We start from the raw sequence: 18,913 nt of genomic DNA on the forward strand, positions 1-18,913 counted from the left end.
TATTCCAGGCAGGGGGAATAACATAAACAAAGTCTAGCTTCCTGATTAAGAAAGGAAATTTATGAGGCTAGACAGACGTGAATGTGAATCAAGGTTCTACATTTTACTAGCTGTGAAACCTTGCTCAGTCATGAAACCTTAAACTCTATAAAACCTCGGTCCCTGCCTAGTACAGCAGGGATGACGATATGCATTTTTACTAGGTTCTCTTGAGAATTAAATGAGGTCATGGTGACTTGTCTAATTATCTTAGTATCTGACAAAGAACATGACCTCCAGTGATAATCACTTCACTACTACTAATATGATGATAACTATGATAATAAGGAGGAAAACATACACAATTTAATTCTGCTAGATTTTAAAACATGAAGGGAAGAATTTAAGAAATGAGGACAGAGACGGATCATGCAGAAATTTTAAGTCATATTAGAGAATTTGAGCTTTATGGGTTAGAATCTCATAATGGTGCTTATCACACCAAATGTACATATTTTATAATAAATTGTTAACCAGAAGAGTAATAAAATTTGATTTTGCACTATATATGCATTTTCAACATCTATAGTTCACCCTGATGACTGATGAAATAGGAGATAAGTTTGTAAGATGAGAAGGGTAAATGCACTCTAAGGTGACTAGCAAAAACAGGAATCACATTTGCAAATCTGATATTCTCCTATAATTATTTTTGTCAGTCTTGGGGCTTGAACTCAGGGCCTTGAAACTGTCCTTGAGCTTCTTTTGCTCAAGGCTAGCATTCTATCATTTTAGCCACAGTGCCATTTCTGGCCTTTTCTATTTATGTGGTACTGAGGAATCAAACCCAGAGCCTCATGATGCTAGGCAAGCACTCTACGACTAGCCACACTCCTGGCCTCTCCTATAAATTGCATATCACCTGCCATTTTTATAACATATTGTTAAACGTAAGTTTCTTGATCAAGTACTAGTGTATATTAAGTTAAAGATGGGAGATTTTATTGTCAATCGAGAATAATCAATACTTCTATTTCATGCAGCATGCTATTACTTGCAAAACACTTATAAACATTACATTGTCTCTGTTTGTATTGACCCTCTGGTGAGGGGCAATAGATAATGCGTGAATAAGACAATCTTATAGATACCGCCCAGTTCTGCTTTACATTTACCGTGCTCTTCACCTGTTTATCTTCATTTAATTTCCACTTATTATCTCTTCTCATAACCTGCTACTTCATACATATATCAGTTGTTGAGAAATATAACGATCTAGTTTTAATTATTATAGTAGCTCCTGAAAGCAAACATGGATCATTATGTACCACTTGGAACCAACGCTGTGAGAAAAAGTATGAGCTTGCTAGAGAAAGTTAGAAAAGGTGAGAAAAACAGAACCCCAAATATGTTCTATAATCACTTTATTTCATTTTCTGCTACTCCCATCTGCTTTGGCAATGTAACATCAGTTTAGTCAAAGGAAAAAAATGTGCACAGACATCTGAGTCCCACAGAGCTGAGTTTGAATTCTAGACCTTACACTCCCAGATGCAATTTTACTTAACGTTACTGAGAACAGTATTGAAGCCCAGAAAGACTATGTGACTTGCATGTATATGTGTAGATTGCACTTGGCATGCTTTAAAAATATATCAATGTGCTAACAATATAGAATTGAATAATTCCATCTTTCTTTTCTTTTTCTTCCCCACTCTCCCTTTCTTTTTGATACCAGTACTAGGTCTTGAACTCAGAGTCTTGTGCATTTTGGGCTTAGCTTATTTGCTCATGGCTGGCACTCTTCCTTCCATCTGAATTATACCCCCAGCCTAGATTTTTGCTGGTTAATTAGAATTAAAGTCTCATGGACTTTTTGACTTGGGCTTGTTTCGACCTGTGATCTTCCAAACCGAGATGATTTAGCTGAAGCTATTATTACAGATGTGAACCAACATCTGGCAGTCATTTATTTCTATAGGCTCAATCATTCTAATAGGTTATTTGTGTCTAGTGCTTGATACCTACAGGAAGATCCCAGAGGAGAATACATCTGCCAGAGCAGAAGAACAGCTATTTCAAAGATTCCCAAGAGTCCTAAAAATAGTAGCAGGCATCAGTGGCTCATGTCTGTAATTCTAACTACTCAGGAAACTGAGACTTACAAGATGGTGGTTTGAAGCCAGCCTGGCAGAAAAGTCCACCAGAAGAAGACCTAGACTAGATGTATGGCTCAAGTGGCAAAATGCCAGCTGTCAGCAAAAAAAGCTGAAAACATAAGGTCCTAGAGATCAAAATCTCAGTATTAGCACACAGGTACACACACACACACACACACACACACACACACACATATACAAATAGCTCTGAGTAGTACTATTACTGTTGTATCTGTCAACATGGTATGAGGGAATTCTTACTTTGACCTGACCAACTCTGGAAAGACAGGAGGTAACCTTTGCTTCAAGTACTTTAGAACTAGATGTTAGAGAAGAGTAATCTGCAACAATGTAATAGTCTTCCTGATTAGCACCATGTTTTAGTCTACATAACAAGTCAAAAAAGTCAACTTATTATGTTAGTAAAAAGTAAAGTTATTATGCTAGAATTACTGAAGTTTTCACTGCTGAGTTCCAAACAGTGTCACTAGGTAATAAAAACAACAGTAATAGAATTGACAGCTGAGTGTTTACTATGTACTGCTTACTAAGGTATATACAGATGAGTAAGCACTAGTAAATCAACATACTTATTACTTTAATACTTTCTAAATAACATTATGGTTCACTGTTGCTTTGATTTCAAAGTTTAAAATTCAGAGCACAGATATCATTGTGTAAGGTAGATAAGAGTTTCCAGAGGGTCAGGGACATTCTTTGGCATATTCTTCAGCATATCACCCAGGCCTTTTGGCAGTGTACAAGCCAGGCAGATGGGCACTTAGACTATTCTCACCACAGGACTGAACATACCAAATGCCCGTCTTGGTTCCAGGTGGCTTTATACTTTCAGGGGCCACTTGAACCCAAAAAGATTACGTTTGTGCTTGAGCTGACAGAGGAAAACAAGTCCCTGGTCCCTGGTTCTGCCAAACTTTCAAGTAAAGCATACCGTGGAGTCTTTGATCACCATCCAAAATAGAGTGATGCACTTTTTGGTAATAGGACAGATACATTTTACTTCAGAGTGCTAAATCCAGTGTACACTTTTGCTTTTATAACAAATAAATTATAGTAACTCACTTTATACAATGGAAATACAGCAATATATGCAGTAATAAATATTAAACTCTGTGATAAATATCTTTCTGAAACTATTAGAAGGCATTAATATGGTGATTCAAACAGCAAGCACTCAAAGTTTAATAGGTTATTCATAGAAATGGATCACAAAGGCTCAATAGCTATGTGCATATGATCATATAAAATAATATTTTACAAAGTGAACTTCAAGAAATGGAAGCAAGAGAAAAATAGGTTTAATAGATTAAATTATAATAATAGTAGCAATAGTACTACTTTCAATTTCAAAAGATATTCTACTTCAAAACATTAAAACTAACATATAGGATCCAAGGCTATAGGATAATTGATTATACAAGTGAATTACCTATAAATTATATTTTATAAGACGCAATATGTACATGCATGTGTGCTTTTATCTTTAAAAAGAGCTATTTTATTTACATTATATTACAAACCAATATAAGCTATGTCACATGAAAAAATAGGAGAAAACAGTTTGAGTTTTACAAAGCCTTTGTATCTGAGGAAAAAAAGTAATTTATATGTTCTCAAAAATCTTGGAACAGGGGCCGGGAGTTTGGCCTAGTGGTAGAGTGCTTGCCTAGCATGCACAAAGAGCCGGGTTTGATTCCTCAGTACCACATATATAGAAAAAAGCTGAAAGTAGCTGCCATTCCACTATTATCCAGACTATTCAGTCCTTACTTTGTAGACAAGTTGATGCAACAAATTAATTTAAAAATTAAAACCAGCTGAACAGGATGGGTTTGCAGACAATATACCAACAATTTGGCATAATAATACCCAACAACTAAATTTTTTTTATGTTTGGTATACTATATAACTATTCATTAACCCACATACATCAGTGGATGGTAGGGTTATATTGCTAATGCTATGTCCAAAGAAGTGGAGGATCATAAGGAACATAAAAGTCAAACGTGAAATTTACAGCATGAAAAGCCTTAACCAAGACTCAATGCACAAAAGAAGTAAAATATAAAAAAAAAAGAAGTAAAATATATATGCTGGAATGCCAAGTATCCTTTCCTCTTTCCCCCATAGTTTCCAGTTACCCTTCCTATACTCTAACTGCATTCTCATGAATGATGGATAAGACTAAAGAGAACCTAAAAAGCTATTTGGTTCATGCTGTTTTCTTCAAAGTGACGAGCATTTAAACATTTCCTTTTTTTTTTTTTAAGTTTACTCTTTAAAGACTCATTACTATTGGGTACCAGTGGCTCATATCTGTAATCCTTAGCTACTCAAGGAGCTAAGACCTGGCGATCCCAGCTCAAAGCCACCCTGTGCAGAAAAGTTCCAGAGACTGTTATCTCTAGCCAGCAAAAAGAAGGCAGTGGAGCTTGGCTCAAGTGGCAGAGTACCAGCTTTTTTGTTGTTGTTAGTCCTGGGGCTTGAACTTAGAGCCTAAGCACTGTCCTTGGGCTTTCTTAGGGCTAGAGCTCTACCACTTGAGCCACAGCACTACTTCCTGCTTGTTCTATGTATGGGGTATCAAGGAATCAAACCCAGGGCTTTGTGCAAGCTAGGCGAAAATTCTTACCAGTAGGCTACACTTCCAGCCTTGTACCAGCTTTGAGGGGGGGAAAAAAACCCTAAAACCTAAAAGAGAGCACCCTGATCCTGATTTCAAGCATTTGTACCAACACACACACACACACACACACACACACACACACACACACAATCATTACCAAAATCAAAAAGCAGAGACTATGATGTTATTATGTTATCCTTAGAATTAACAACACTACCTCTAACATCTTCTTTTTGCTCATGTATGTCAAGTAAAAGTACTACCTTCAAAAAACATTAAGTAATCCAGCCAGGTGCTGTGGCTCACACCTGTAATCCTAGCTACTCAGGAGGCTGAGATCTAAGGATAAAGATTCAAAGCTAGCCAGGGCACAAAAAGACCTGAGACTCTTCTCTCCAATTAACTTCTAGAAAACGGGAAGTGGGGCTTGGCTCAAGGGTCGGGTGGTAGCCTGGAGCTTAAGAGCACAGGGACAACCCCCAGGCCTGGGGGTAGGGCGGTAGCCTTGAGCTGAAGAGCTCAGGGACAGTGCCCAAGCCAAGTTCAAGCCCCATTACCCACCCCACCCCCCCAAAAAAAATTAAGTAATCCATGTTAACATGCTAATTTCTAGGAAGCACACAATGCAATAAGTTTCCAAAGTCAGTTATCTAAAGAGTGTAACATTTACTAAATAAAAGCTAGTCAGCATTCCTCATCCAGGCTAAAACATTTCTACTCCTCATCATTTTCTTTTTGACTAGGCAGAATATATTCCTTCTTTCAAATGAATAAATTTCCCTTTCCCTTGAAGCTTAGCAGTCTCCCTGGCAAGGCATCATATAGAACAGCTGTTATATTACCAGTATAAAAGCAATCCCATCTGATCTAATTGTAAAACATATGGGACAGACTGAAACCAAATTTGGGGGCGGGGGTGTCTGTATTTTTAAGAGAAGGAACAAAGATCTTCTATTGGTAGAGACTGTGAACAAGGCCATGAATTCAAATTTTGCATAATTTAAATGATGTTTATTCAAATAAATTGCTTCAATTAATATTCAAGAACATGTTTTAAATTCCATTTACTAAACAAAATGCAAAAAAAAAAAAGAAGAAAGAAGAAAAGAAAAGAAATCAGAGCCAGGTGTGGTGGCTCATGCCTGTAATCCTAGCTACTCAGGAGGCTGAGATCTGAGGATCAAGGTTCAAAGCCAGCCTGGGCACAAAAGTACCGGAGACTCTTATCTTCAATTAACCTCTAGAAAACTAGAAAACAGGAAGTGGGGCTTGGCTCAAGGGTAAGGTGGTAGCCTTGAGCTGAAGAGCTCAAGGCCAGCGCCCAGGGCAAGTTCAAGCCCCATGAGCCACAAAAAAAAAAAAAAAAAAAAAAAAGGAAAGAAAAAAAATCAGTTCTCTGTCTCTAGCTCCTACAAATGATTTCAATTAACCTTCTCCAACTTTACCAAACCCTAGATATGTTATCCCCAGCCTGCATTTAAGCTTTGTCAGACTTCAGGAACAGTCTCCATCTCTGGACACAATCTCAGCTGTCTCTTTTCTTCAGAATTAAGACACTGAGACTTAGCATATAGTTCTGATTTAGACTAAATTTGCTGAGTCAAACACAGAAATTCCAGGTAAATGACTCTATGTGACATTATTTGACTTGATCTCATGTAAGACTTTCCAAGTTTATCTCTTCTTAATCTTAACTCATTTATTTTTATCACTACAAAATTAAAACTAGGTATACTCATGAAAAAAACTTGGCAATTTCAGCACTAAGAAACAAATGAAGTTATCCAACATCTCATTACTTAGCTTTAATCAATTAACACTTCAGGTATTTCTCACCCCTTTATGTTATCTTGCTACCAAATTTGAGTATTTTAATAACTGGATAATAGTTCAAAATAACTATAATTGCTTTATATGAGAATGTCAGAGTACAAGAATTTATGTGAGCTGGGTAATGGTGGTGGCTCTCGCCTATGATCATAGCTACTCAGTAGGCTGAGATCTAAGGATCATGGTTCAAAGCCAGACAAAGCAGAAAACTCCCTGTAAGACTCTTATCTCCAATTAGTCACTCAAAACCAGAAGTGGCACCATGGCTCAAAGTGGTAGAACACTAGCCTTGAACAAGAGCTCAGGGACAGCACCCAGGAAAGCCACAGGATCAATTTAAAAAAAAAAAAGTTTAGTGAAAGACTAAATCATCAAATCATCATCATCATCGAATGGATTAAAATGTAGGTAGTGATGTGTGCAAGAGAAAGAGGTTAGAAGGTTTACATGTGAACCCATTTGGCCTTTCCACTCCCTATCCCATCTCTCTCTCTTTTTTATTTTATTTTCAGGGTGATACATAGTTGGGTTACAGTTACATTCATCAGGTAGTGGGTACATTAATTCTTGAACACTGTTACCCCTTCCCGTGTTTTTCTTTCACTTTCCCCCTCCCCACACCCTCTCCCACTCATCTTGTTTTCAAATAAACAAGTAAACGCATATACAATATGCTAGGTACCCAAAGTAACAAGAGGCTTATCTTTGTGATTGTTGTTCTTGATGTACTACGTAAAATTATTTCTTTTTTTTTTCCTTTTTTTTTTTTTTTTTTTGGTCAGTTGTGGGGCTTGAACTCTGGGCCTAGGTGTTGTCCCTGAGCTCTTCAGCTCAAGGCTACCCCTTAAGCCACAGTGCCACTTCCGGTTTTCTAGTAGTTAACTGGAGAAAGGAGTCTCACAGACTTTAGTACCTGGGCTAAATCAGGTACTGCAACCTAGGACTTTAGTACCTGGGCTGAACCATGATCCTCAGATATCAACCTCTTGATTAGCTAGGATTATAGGCGTGAGCCACTGCATAAGTCTGTGAAGTTATTTCTTTTCTTCTTTTTTTTCCCTTATAGTTTATCCTATTTCAAATCTCTTAAACATATCTGAAAAGGCTCAACTGTCCAAATAATGAGTTTAATAAAAATAAATATAGTCTACCTCTATCACTTTATTTGCTCAAGATCATGGGATTAGTAAACAAACCCAAAGTTCCATAGCTTACAGACAAGGGTTCAGCTTTCCAACTTTAGCTATTCTTTCTAAAAGTCATCAGATGTTCACTGTCTATTGTTGTTCTTCCTTTAAGAAGAATAGAAGGGACAAGGTTATATAACAACAAGTTAATAATTAATGTACATATTAGATTTCAAAAAGCTCCATCTGCCAAAGCAGTAGGTTCTCATATTATTATTATGTCAAGGGGGTAAGTTGGATAAAAATGTATTTCTAAACTGAGAGAAAAGCTAGTATTACATTATTTTCTCTAGCATATACTCTACTGCAGCTACAAAGTGTTGTTTCTTCAGCCAGTAAGTCATTAAATATTGAGAACCTAATTTGGAGCTGGACAGTGATGCCATAAATATAAACAAAACAGAAATCTCTGTCCTCAGTAGAGTTTGTAAACCTGATAAGTTCGAAGAAACTGCTTAAACTTCATAAATCCAAGTGTTTGCCATCCAAATAGGATAATATTTACTACTGTAAAATATAAGAATTAAATTAAATGATGCATATTTAAAACCTGATAGGGTTAGGCATTTGTGGCTAATGTAACTCTAGCTACTCAGAAAACTGAGATCACAGTTCAAAGCCAGCCTGGAAGAAAAATGTATGAGACTATTATCTTCAATTAACCAGCAAAAAAAAACAGAAGTGGGGGCCAGAGTTTGGCCTAGCAGTAGAGTGCTTGCCTGGCATGCACGAGGACCCAGATTCAATTCCTTGGTACCACATACAGAGAAAAAAGCTGGAAGTGGTGCTGTGGCTCAAGTGGTAGAGCTCTAGCCTTGAGAAAGACCAAGGACAGTGCTCAGGCCCTGAGTTCAAGGCTCAGAACTGGAACACACAAAAAAAATAGAAGTGGAGGTGTGACTCAAGTGGTAGAGCACTATCCTTGAGTAAAAAAGTTAAGGGAGAGTGCACAGGCCCTTTGTATACAAGTACAAAATATGAATGGTAAAGTCCTAAAAATTGTAAAAGCATGCTGTAAATAACAATGCACTACAAACTTGTTAATTATTAGAAGTACTCTGTTCACTATTAAATTTAATTATGTTTCTACAGTGAAAATTCTGTTATTCAAAAGATTAAACATTTGTTTTGCCATCAAATTAAACCTTGTATATCTGTGTCTACATCCCAAGTCAACTTACCAACAAAAACAGTTCAAATTATTCATAAACAGAAAAAATTCCACTTAAAATACAAAATTTTTAAAGGAAGATTACTCTGTTCATAGTGGTGAGGAAGAATAAGAGATTTATCTAAGCAACAAAGAAGACCCTAAGGTAAAAAGAAAATCTTTTCTCTATTTTTCTCAAGGACAGACAATTAGTATCATGTCCTAAATATTATACAAATGATGACATTTCCTTATCAAATGGGCCTAATAATCTAAGTTAAATTTACTTAGATCCAAAAAAAGGGTCAGAGTTACAGACAGGTTTTGTTGTGAGTGCAAAGTCTTCAACCCCATGCATATTGAAACCTAGACATCTTCAAGGACTTTTTGTTCATCTAGAAAGGCCTTTTGGAAGAATTAGGCTTTGCGGAGGCCCTGAGGGAGCACAAAGTAGTAAGTTGTTAAATAGAGACAGTAATTTGTTTCCCTAAAGAAACTGGAAAGAATGGAAGGGACTAAGAATGAGACAAGATGAAGAGTTTTCATTTAAAAACGAACAAGTAAAGTTGAATAAAGATTTTATTCTTAAGAAGAAAAAAGAGGAAAATTTCTCAAAGAATAATAATATGTAGAATAATAACCTGTGAAATGGTGGCATTATTGGAGAAATTATTCGGACACCAATCAGAATTTCCTAGACAGAAATACCATAGAGGATAATTATCCTGAGCAAACTTTTATTGGAGTTCAAATACATAGGGATTTCAACAATCTGTATCTTTTTCATCACTATTTTTTTTGTCAGTTCTGGGGCTTGAACCCATGGGCCTGGCATTGTCCTTGGGCTTTCTCAAGGACAGCACCACTTCTGACTTTTTCTGTGTTTGTGGTACTGCGGAATTGAACCCAGAGCTTTGTGCATGCTAGGCAAGCACTCTACCACTATGCTGTGCTCCCGGCCCCTTTCAGCACTATTTTTTAAAAATCTCTTCAAAGTTACAAAAATGAGTAGGGTAGTTTCTAATGAAAACCAAATAAATTACTTTAAAAGGAGACTTTAGTGATCACAGACCAGGTGCCTGTGATATAAAGCAGACTTTTACGTTATATCTAAAGAAAACAAACAACAAAAATCAAGATCAATTCAAAAAGCATAGATTAAGGCTATTTATAACTAAAAATATCATCTAACATTTTCAGATAAACAAGATCTTACATTTCTAGCCTCTTCTGATCTATGAAGTACCCTAGAGCAGTAATCTCTCTGCCCATAACTAACTCAGTAAAACCAGCACTATAATGTTTGACTTCCATTCTTTTTATAAGGGTGCCAGGACGTCTGGAAGTTAATGTACACATGTTTAGAAATGCTAAGATGAGAAGTAATGCATACTTTAATTTTATAGGTCCTTAGAAAAATCAAGATAAAAAGGTTTAGTAAGATTATTTCAATGTGCAAATTTTCAACTAGCCAGAAGGCTTCCTGAAGACATCATTCAAAAGATTTCAAATTGATGTTCTGGAGTTTATGTTGTTCCAGAAACTATTCAGACGAAGGAATTTCTATATAAGATGAGGCACTTTGGACAAGAATAAGAAGTTTGAGAAGTCCCTGTACTTTGCTCTAAAAAGAATTCAGACAAATTTATCTATCACAGACAAAATTAAAGACAAAAGAATAGTAAGAGCTGTATTTTAATTTCACAGCCATAAAACATTGTGAAAGCATGGGGGGGGGGGTAAATGTATAGAATACAATGGCTTCTCTAGACTTGTTTCCTAATCTATAAAATAAGGATAAGGATAGGAATTGAGGCCCTGTATTTTATCTCTAGCCTCCAGGGAAGGGGTGGGGAAGGGTAGTAATAGTACCTAATTCAATACCTAACTAACTTTTCTAGGATTAAATGACTTAACAAATGTAAGACACTTAGAAAAGTTCCAGGAACATAATGTGTTTGCAATTATGTAGTCTACACAAATCCTTCAGACCCAATGCTAAATATTTGAAGTTCCAAAACTAAATATTTTTCTATAACTCATTTGGTGGCAAATACCTGCCCAGCCAGCCCTGAACACAGCTGGCAGCAAGTCCTGGCCTGATCACATGCAAGGCTACTTAGAGTCTCTTTTTATCCAAATCAATGCGTATTTTGTAATAAATACCTTCAAATATTTAGCTACTAGATGCTATCCTAGCTTCAGCAAGGTGGATTTATTAACTTCCTAAACTCTGAAAAATGCTCAAATACAACCAAGCACCCAGGATTGAATAAAAGATTATAAACCTATATTATCTTTGGATCTCTACAGTTACTATTTCTTTAAAATAACTGGTATCTAGCTGGGCATGGTGTCTCATGCCTGTAATCCTGAGCCAGCCGGGGCATAAAGTCCGCAAGTGGTGCTGTGGCTCAAAGGGTTAGGGCAGTAGCCTTGAGCTGAAGACCTCAGGGACAACACCCAGGCCCCACAACTGACAAAAAGTAAAAATTAAGAAAAAAAAATGGGGGCCGGAGTTTGGCCTAGTGGTTAAAGTGCTTGCCTAGCATGCACGAAGACCCGGGTTCGATTCCTTGGTACCACATACATAGACAAAAGCCGGAAATGGTGCTGAGGCTCAAATAGTAGAGTGCCAGCCTTGAGAAAGTCCAAGCACAGGGCTCAGGCCCTGAGCTCAAGCCCAGGACTGGCAAAAAAAAAAAAAAAAAAGAAAGAAAAAAAAAAAACTGGTATCTTCTTAAATAAAATGTAAGTAAGAAGACCCCAAGCCTAGTAATAAGAAATATTAAGATGAAGAAAGCATCTGACCTATAGAACTGGAGGAATGGATCAAGTGGTACAGTGGCACTGAGCAAAAAAAACTGAAGGAGAGCTCAGGGCCTTGAGTTCAAGCCCAATACTAGCTTAAAAAAAAAAAAAAAGATGAGGGGCCAGGAGTTTGGCCGAGTAGTCGAGTACTTGCCTAGTATGCACAAGACCCAGCGTCGATTCCTCAGTACTACATACATAGAAAAAGCCAGAAGCAGTGCTTTGGCTCAAGTGGTAAATCTTCAGCCTTGAGAACATCCAAGGACTGTTCTCAGGCCCTGAGCTCAAACCCAGGACTGGCAAAACAAACAAACAAAACAAAGATGAATTTCGAGGGCCCTGGGTTCTATTATTTGAAGTAAAATCTAAACAGTTGGATATGGTAGTTCGCACCTGTAACCCTAGCACTTGGTGGGGGGAGAAAGAGGAAGAATGGTCAAGAATTAGAAACCAGCATGGGTTACATAATGTGTTCCAGGCCAACCTGGACTACAAAGCAAGACTTTGTCTTGAACAATAAGAAAATAAAAACAAATCAGACAGAATCTATTTGAAATGTCTATTTACATGTCGTAGGAGAATTTTCAAACTGAATTCTTGGGCTTGCTCCCATTACCTGGATCTCAATTAAATAATTAAGGCTGCTTGGATGGGGTTGGGGGGATAAATTTGCTGTGAATCACACACTCAAATCATCACAGAACTTTATTGCTCAAACAGACCCTTGAAAACTTATCTAAACTGCTATCCCTTCTCTCCAAAAATGTTTTATTATCCATAAATTTACACTTAGCCTATGAGGAAGGATAACCTGCCTTGACTTGCCCTTAGACTGTCTATAAGAACATCCTGTAGGTAATGTGAATGATCTGGGTGGAGTACACTAACAAACCGGCTACCTAAATGGATGGCTTGAATTTAACCGATCTTCTATGCATTTGTATTTTAGAAAAGGATAAGAATTTCCAAGTTCATAGTGAAAGAAGACCTGTCAGACTCCTATGTTTTTGAATAAAAGAGATCCTGTTATCATTATCATCATCATCATCATCATCATCATCATCATCATCATCATTATCATCATCATGACCTCCTCCTCCTCACAGAAAGACTGAAAAGGTCTAGTGGAGAGATGACATATTAAAGAGATATGAAAATACATCACACAAAGACCAGTTAAGTAAGTTGAAGCAATTTAGCTCAGACTCAGAAGGAGCACAATCACTGCCCCTAAAGCCTCTCAGAATTCCCATGGTGGAGGAAAATCAAACTTCTACAAGGCCCCCGGTTGGCACTGCCAGACCAATGAGCATGAACTACAGGGAAAGCTATTTCAGCTACACCTATAGAATTATTTCTTAAAATGTAGAGCCATGTCAGAAGAGAGAAACCTATCAAGCCCTAGAAGTCAATGATTCAAAAAACTCAAATATTTGTCATTACTTCAGGGTTTTATTACCATGATTTGCCAGTGTCCCAACATCCCTCTTCACCCTTCCCAAAATGTTCTGTCCGGATCAACCAATCCATTGAGTACTCTGCCAGGTTTGTGGGAGGAAAGTGCCTTCTTGCTGGGCAATTACTTTCAGTTTGCAGAAAGTGTCCAAGTATAAACAATAGCAGGCCCTAACTTAGAAACAGGCAAAAGCATTCAGCTAAATCTCCAAGAGAGAAATTCTTAACTCAGAAAGCATCTATAAGAAGTATCCAATCAAATGTTATACTCAGTTCTTACAGGAATATTGAAATGAGGAAGACCCTATTTTCCTCAAATTCAGCCTTACAAGCCAAAATCAGCTCTTTCAAATTCAAATAGTTTTCCCCTGTCAAAAAGCTTTGTCTACTATTTAAAGTCCATAGCTCTAAAAAGTCTATACTTGAGGGGCCAGGAGTTTGGCCTAGTGGTAGAGTGCTTGCCTTGCATGCACGAAGACCCAGGTTCAATTCCTCTGTACCACATACATAGAAAAAAGCTGGAAGTGGTGCTGAGGCTCTAGTGGTAGAGCTCTAGCCTTGAGAAAGTCCAAGGACAGTGCTCAGGCCCTGAGCTCAAGCCCAGGACTGGCAAAAAAAAAAAATTCTATACTTGATATCATAAATGCTAAAATTAAGCTGGAGCCCAGTGGTTCTCACCTGTAATACTACTAGCTACTCAGGAGACTGAGATCTGAGCATCACAGTTCAAAGCCAGCCTTGGAAGCAAAGTCAGTGAGACTCTTTATTGCCAATAAACTACTCAAGCCAGAAGTGGCACTGTGACTCAAATGGTAGAGCACTAGCCTTGAGCAAAAGCAGCTCGGGGCCAGTGCCCAGGCCCAGAGTTCAAGCTCCAGGACTGGGGAAAAAAAAAAAAAGAAAAGAAAAAGAAGGGAGAGGGACCGGTAGTTTGGCCTAGTGGTAGAGTGCTTGCCTAGCATGCCTGAAGACCCGGGTTCGATTCCTCGGTACCACATACATAAAAAAAAATGCTGGAAGTGGTGCAGAGGCTCAAGTGGTAGAGCTCTAGCCTTGAGAAAGTCCAAGGACAGTGTTCAGGTCGTGAGCTCAAGCCCAGGACTGGCAAAAAAAAAAAAATTAAAATTGCCTGCCTATCAAGTCACAATATTGGCAACCCAGAGTGACTTCACAGAAGAGTAGAAACTACACATTATTTAAAACAAAGGTAAATGACTAGAGTTGGACATATTAGTCCATGGAAAATACTAAAAAGTTTAAACAATTCAAATGAAAAATACTGATCAGTCCAATGTTACTGCATTTGAAATCTATTTGAATTCTGAGCATTGATTCAAATTCAAGTATTAGACAATATAACAAAAATGTGGGCCGGGAGTTTGGCCTAGTGGTTAAAGTGTTTGCCTAGCATGCACAAAGACCCGGGTTCGATTCCTGGGTACCACATACATAGAAAAAAGCCGGAAGTGGTGCTGAGGCTCAAGTGGTAGAGCTCTAGCCTTGAGAAAGTCCAAGGACAGTGCTCAGGCCCTAAGCTCAAGCCCAGGACTGGAAAAAAAAATGTGATGAACTTAATAAGAACACATTCTTCTCTATTCTATAAATCAATCTATGTGTATAAAGATTGGTTGAATAAATTATGATACATTCTGACACTAGGAAGTGCAGCTATTAAAAAGAATTAGAGAAGTGGTGCTGTGGCTCAGAGTGGTATAACACTATCCGTAAGCAAAAAAAGTCAAAGACAGAGCTCAGTCCCTGAGTTCAAGCCCATGACTGACTGAAAAATAAATAACAAATTAAAATTTTTGAAAAAAGAGTTCTCAAGAAAAAAGAATTAGACCCAAGGTACTCAGATAAAATTATATACATACATATATATATATATATATATATATTCCATGACACACAGTCAATACAGCAAGTTGCAAAACAATACTACAGAATCATTCCATTTTTAAAAAACTATTTTATTCAGTTAAATTTTCTTTACAGTACTGGAATTATGCACTGTAGACCAAAATTGTACCACTGAGCGAAAACACCCTGCCCATGTAAAATTATTTTAAAATATTCTGTGTATAAGATCATATATGCCCAGGGCCGGGAGTTTGGCCTAGTGGTTGAAGTGCTTGCCTAGCATGCATGAAGACCCGGGTTCGATTCCTTGGTGCCACATATATAGAAAAAAGCTGGAAGTGATGCTGAGGCTCAAGTGGTAGAGCTCTAGCCTGGAGAAAGTCCAAGGACAGTGCTCAGGCCCTGAGCTCAAGCCCAGGACTGGCAAAAAAAAAAAAAAAAAAAAGATCATATATGCCCAGAAAAAAGTTTGAAGAAAAAAAAAAAACTAATCAACTGCAAACACTAGCAACATCTAGAAGTTTACTGAAACCAGAGAATAGTAACTTTCACTTTTCACTTGGTAGACTTTTGGGGTTTTTGTTTTGTTTTGTTTCTGCCAGAAAGGGTTATCTTAGTGTCTTTTTTAAAAAGGAAAATAACACCAATTATACTGACTTATTTATCTGATACTAACAAAAGTATGAAATTACAACCTTAATGCTACTGTGTGCTTGAAACCCAAACAATCTAACTCATTTTTTGCATTATATTTTGCTAGATGAAAAAGGTTTTAATCATTAGTTAAGTCCCTACTTAGTTTCTCAAATTGTTTTTCTACACTTAAAAACGATTGGTGGCCAGGAGTTTGGCCTATTGGTAGACTGCTTACCTAGCATGCACAAAGAGCTGGGTTCGATTCCTCAGTACCACATACACTGACAAAAGCCAGAAGTGGTGCTGTGGCTCAAGTGGTAGAGCACTAGCCTTGAGGAAAGCCCCAGGACAGTGCTCAGCCCCTGAGTTCACTCCCCAGGACTGGCAAAAATAAAAAATAAAAAAAGATTGCGGCTGAGAATGTGACTTAGTGGTAAAATGCTTGTCTGCATGCATGAGGCCCTACGTTCAATTCCTCAGTAACACATACACAGAAAAGATCAGAAGTGGCCCTGAAACTTCCCCCTCCTGGAAAAAAAGATTGGTCAAAAGCATATTTAACATACACATGTGCCTATATGACACCAGGAATTATTCTAAGCAGTGTAAACACAATTTTGAGAGACAGTCTCAGTTTGTGGCTCAGCTCAAACTTGTGATTCACTATCTCAGCCTCCTGAAGGCTGGGATTACAGGTATGCATTGCCAGATTCAGTTCAAGTTGTTAACTTCTCACAGCAATTCTACCAGGTGAGTACTATAATTATCTTCATTTCACAGTTGAAGAAACTGAGGCCAGAGCGTTAGGTAACTTGCTCAAGCTTTCATAAACAACAAGGAGCAGCCCGCTGGAATTCTAACCTATGAATGGACACCAGAGTCCATACTTTCAACCACTATAATTCCTGTCTCAAAATAATATGCCAGTGTCTCTCAAATTATCACAGGTTAAAAAAAAAAAAAGCTAAGCTACCCTTGGAGATGGAATCAATTCAAATTTGGCTTTTTTTTTTCAGAGTGAATAATCCAAACCAAGACTGCATCAAAGCATATAACCATGTAGGAAATTTCTCCACAGACACAATTATAGTCCAAGTCCATAACCTGACTCACAGTAAACCACTGAGCCTAAGAATTGGGTCAGCTGATCCAGCCAGACAAGGGCTTTGGACATACCTCCACCTCAGCTCTAATCAAAAGAACCCAGAAACTCTTGCCTCAAGTTTTGACAAGGTAGATTTTATTGGTTAAGGCCAACTTTAGATATAAATGCAGAAAGAACAGAAGTCAGATCTAACCTTGCTTGAAGACTTTAACCAGAAAGAAGAGAAGCTTTATTCTCTGTATGAACTCCAACTGAAATTGGCCTCTGTCAGCATCGGCACAATCAGGGGACAAAAACGGGCATCCCCGCTTAAATTGTTTTTAACCAAACACCCTGACCTTGTAGTTGAGAAAACAAAGACTTCAAGGAAGGGCTCTAACCTAATTTATAAACATGCTCAACCTAGATAACACACCTGCCCCCAATGACCTACTGAATCTTCTTATTTGCAGAGAATACATGGATTACAATACCTGTTTTATTTTGTGACCTCAGGTAGTGCACTACAGTTTCTAAACAAAATCCTCTCCCTACCTCTTCCACCTGTCACGGGCGTATCTGATATTAATATCAACAAGAAGAAAAATGAACTAGGAAACTGGAGTCCTTTCCAGCACTCAGTTTTTGACCTATGGGAAGCAGGGATACTGGGGGTTTTCAAACTTTCCCCTAATAACCCAGGCGAGGTGGACTTAGGCTCCAACCGAACCCAAAAGTTTGTGTCCCTGCTGGATCTCTTCTGACAAAAGGCCAGAAAACCTCGTTTGGAACCAGAAGCGATGCCTCCCATAGAAAAGAGCACGGCCCAGGGGTTTGGGGGCTGGACAAAAAAAAACGACTTCCCAGACCTGGGGAGAGGGGGTGGTGAACCGGGTGAACCTAGCCGGATGGAACTTGGATCTTCCCCCTTCGGGAATGGAGAGAGACCTGGGAAGTGAAACGACCCATTTCGGCTAAACGCCCAACCCTAGCTGCCCGAGACTGGGGTATGGGTGGAGAGGGTGCCGCCCGTGAGTCAAGCGCTGGGACTCACCTGGGGGAGGAGGAGAGGGGGGCTCGGTGGCAGGTGGGGTGGGCGGGACAAGGCTGCTGCTGCTGCTGCTGCTGCTGCTGCTGCTGCTGCTGCTGCTGCTGCTGCTGCTGCTGCCGCCGCCGCCGCCGCCGCCGCCGCCGCCGCCGCCGGGGAGGACCGAGGTCGGGTTGCGGGGAGTGGTCGGCGCCAAAACAGTGGTCGCCACCGGGGTGGCCGGCGTCGGGCCCGTGGCGGTCGAGAGGGCGGTCGGCGCCGCTGGGGAGGTGGGAGTGCGCTCCGCCTCGGGGGAAGCGGTCGGCGAGGTGCGGAGCGGCGCCCGAAGGGTGGTCGCCGCGGGTCCCGTCGTCGCCCGGGGAGCGGTGGAGTCCGGGGGCCGGGCTGGAGGCGTCGCGGCCGGGGGTCGGCGGACCGTGGTGCGCGGGGGGCCGGTCGTCGGGGTCTGCGCCGCGGGAGCCGTCGCCTCAGGGAAGGGGTGGCTGGGCTCGCCCCACAGCCCCGGGCCCGGAGACGCGTCCACCTGCCCCTCGGCCCCGCCGCCACCGGTGACATTCCCGGCCGAAGCGGCGGCGGCCGCGGCCGCGGCAGCGCAGCACAACAGGGCGAGGCCGCCCAGGCTCGGCAGGCTCCTCATGGCGCGCTCGGCTCCGCCATTCATTCATTCAACCGGTCGGTTGGTCAGTCATCTTCCCTTCCTGGCAATCCGACAGAGGAAGCCGCCACCGCCGCCGCCGCCGTCGCTGCCACCCGGTGCAGCATCGCCGCCTCCCAGTGACAGGCGGCCGGCCCCGCGGGCGGGCCTCAGCGCAGAGAGAACGACCCGGCCGAGCGCGGACAGCCCGCCCTCCTCGACTGGCAGCCCCACCTAGCCAATGAGAGGCCGCGCCCGCCCACGTGACACACCCGCGTCCCGGCCTCTTTGTGACCCAGCAGACCAATCAGAAGGCTCCGTGGGGAAAGGGGCGGGTCGTAGGGCGGGAGGAGGGTGGTGCGAGCTCCGCTGGAGCCGGCCCGGCCAGCGGCGGCTCCCGCTTTGTCTGCCCGAAGAGCCGGGCGCGGGCCCT

At 40.3% G+C, this 18,913-nt stretch overlaps 1 protein-coding gene across 3 annotated transcripts in view; it reads right to left on the reverse strand.

The window, feature by feature from the left end:
- Megf9 (multiple EGF like domains 9) overlaps positions 1–18,692 on the reverse strand; it is a 92,320-nt gene extending 73,628 nt beyond the window's left edge. For all 3 annotated transcript variants that reach the window (XR_016534989.1, XR_016534988.1, XM_090330530.1), the window contains exon 1: positions 17,853–18,692. Coding sequence is in view for 1 of the 3 variants with exons in the window: in XM_090330530.1 (XP_090186656.1) it covers positions 17,853–18,507 (655 nt within the window). In the remaining 2 variants the exon portion in view is untranslated. The remainder of the gene's footprint in view (positions 1–17,852) is intronic.
- Positions 18,693–18,913: the final 221 nt, after the last annotated feature.

The sequence above is a fragment of the Megascapheus bottae genome, chromosome 3, assembly GCF_031878675.1.
Source record: "Megascapheus bottae isolate mThoBot1 chromosome 3, mThoBot2.hap1, whole genome shotgun sequence".
NCBI classification, from domain to species: Eukaryota; Metazoa; Chordata; class Mammalia; order Rodentia; family Geomyidae; genus Megascapheus; species Megascapheus bottae.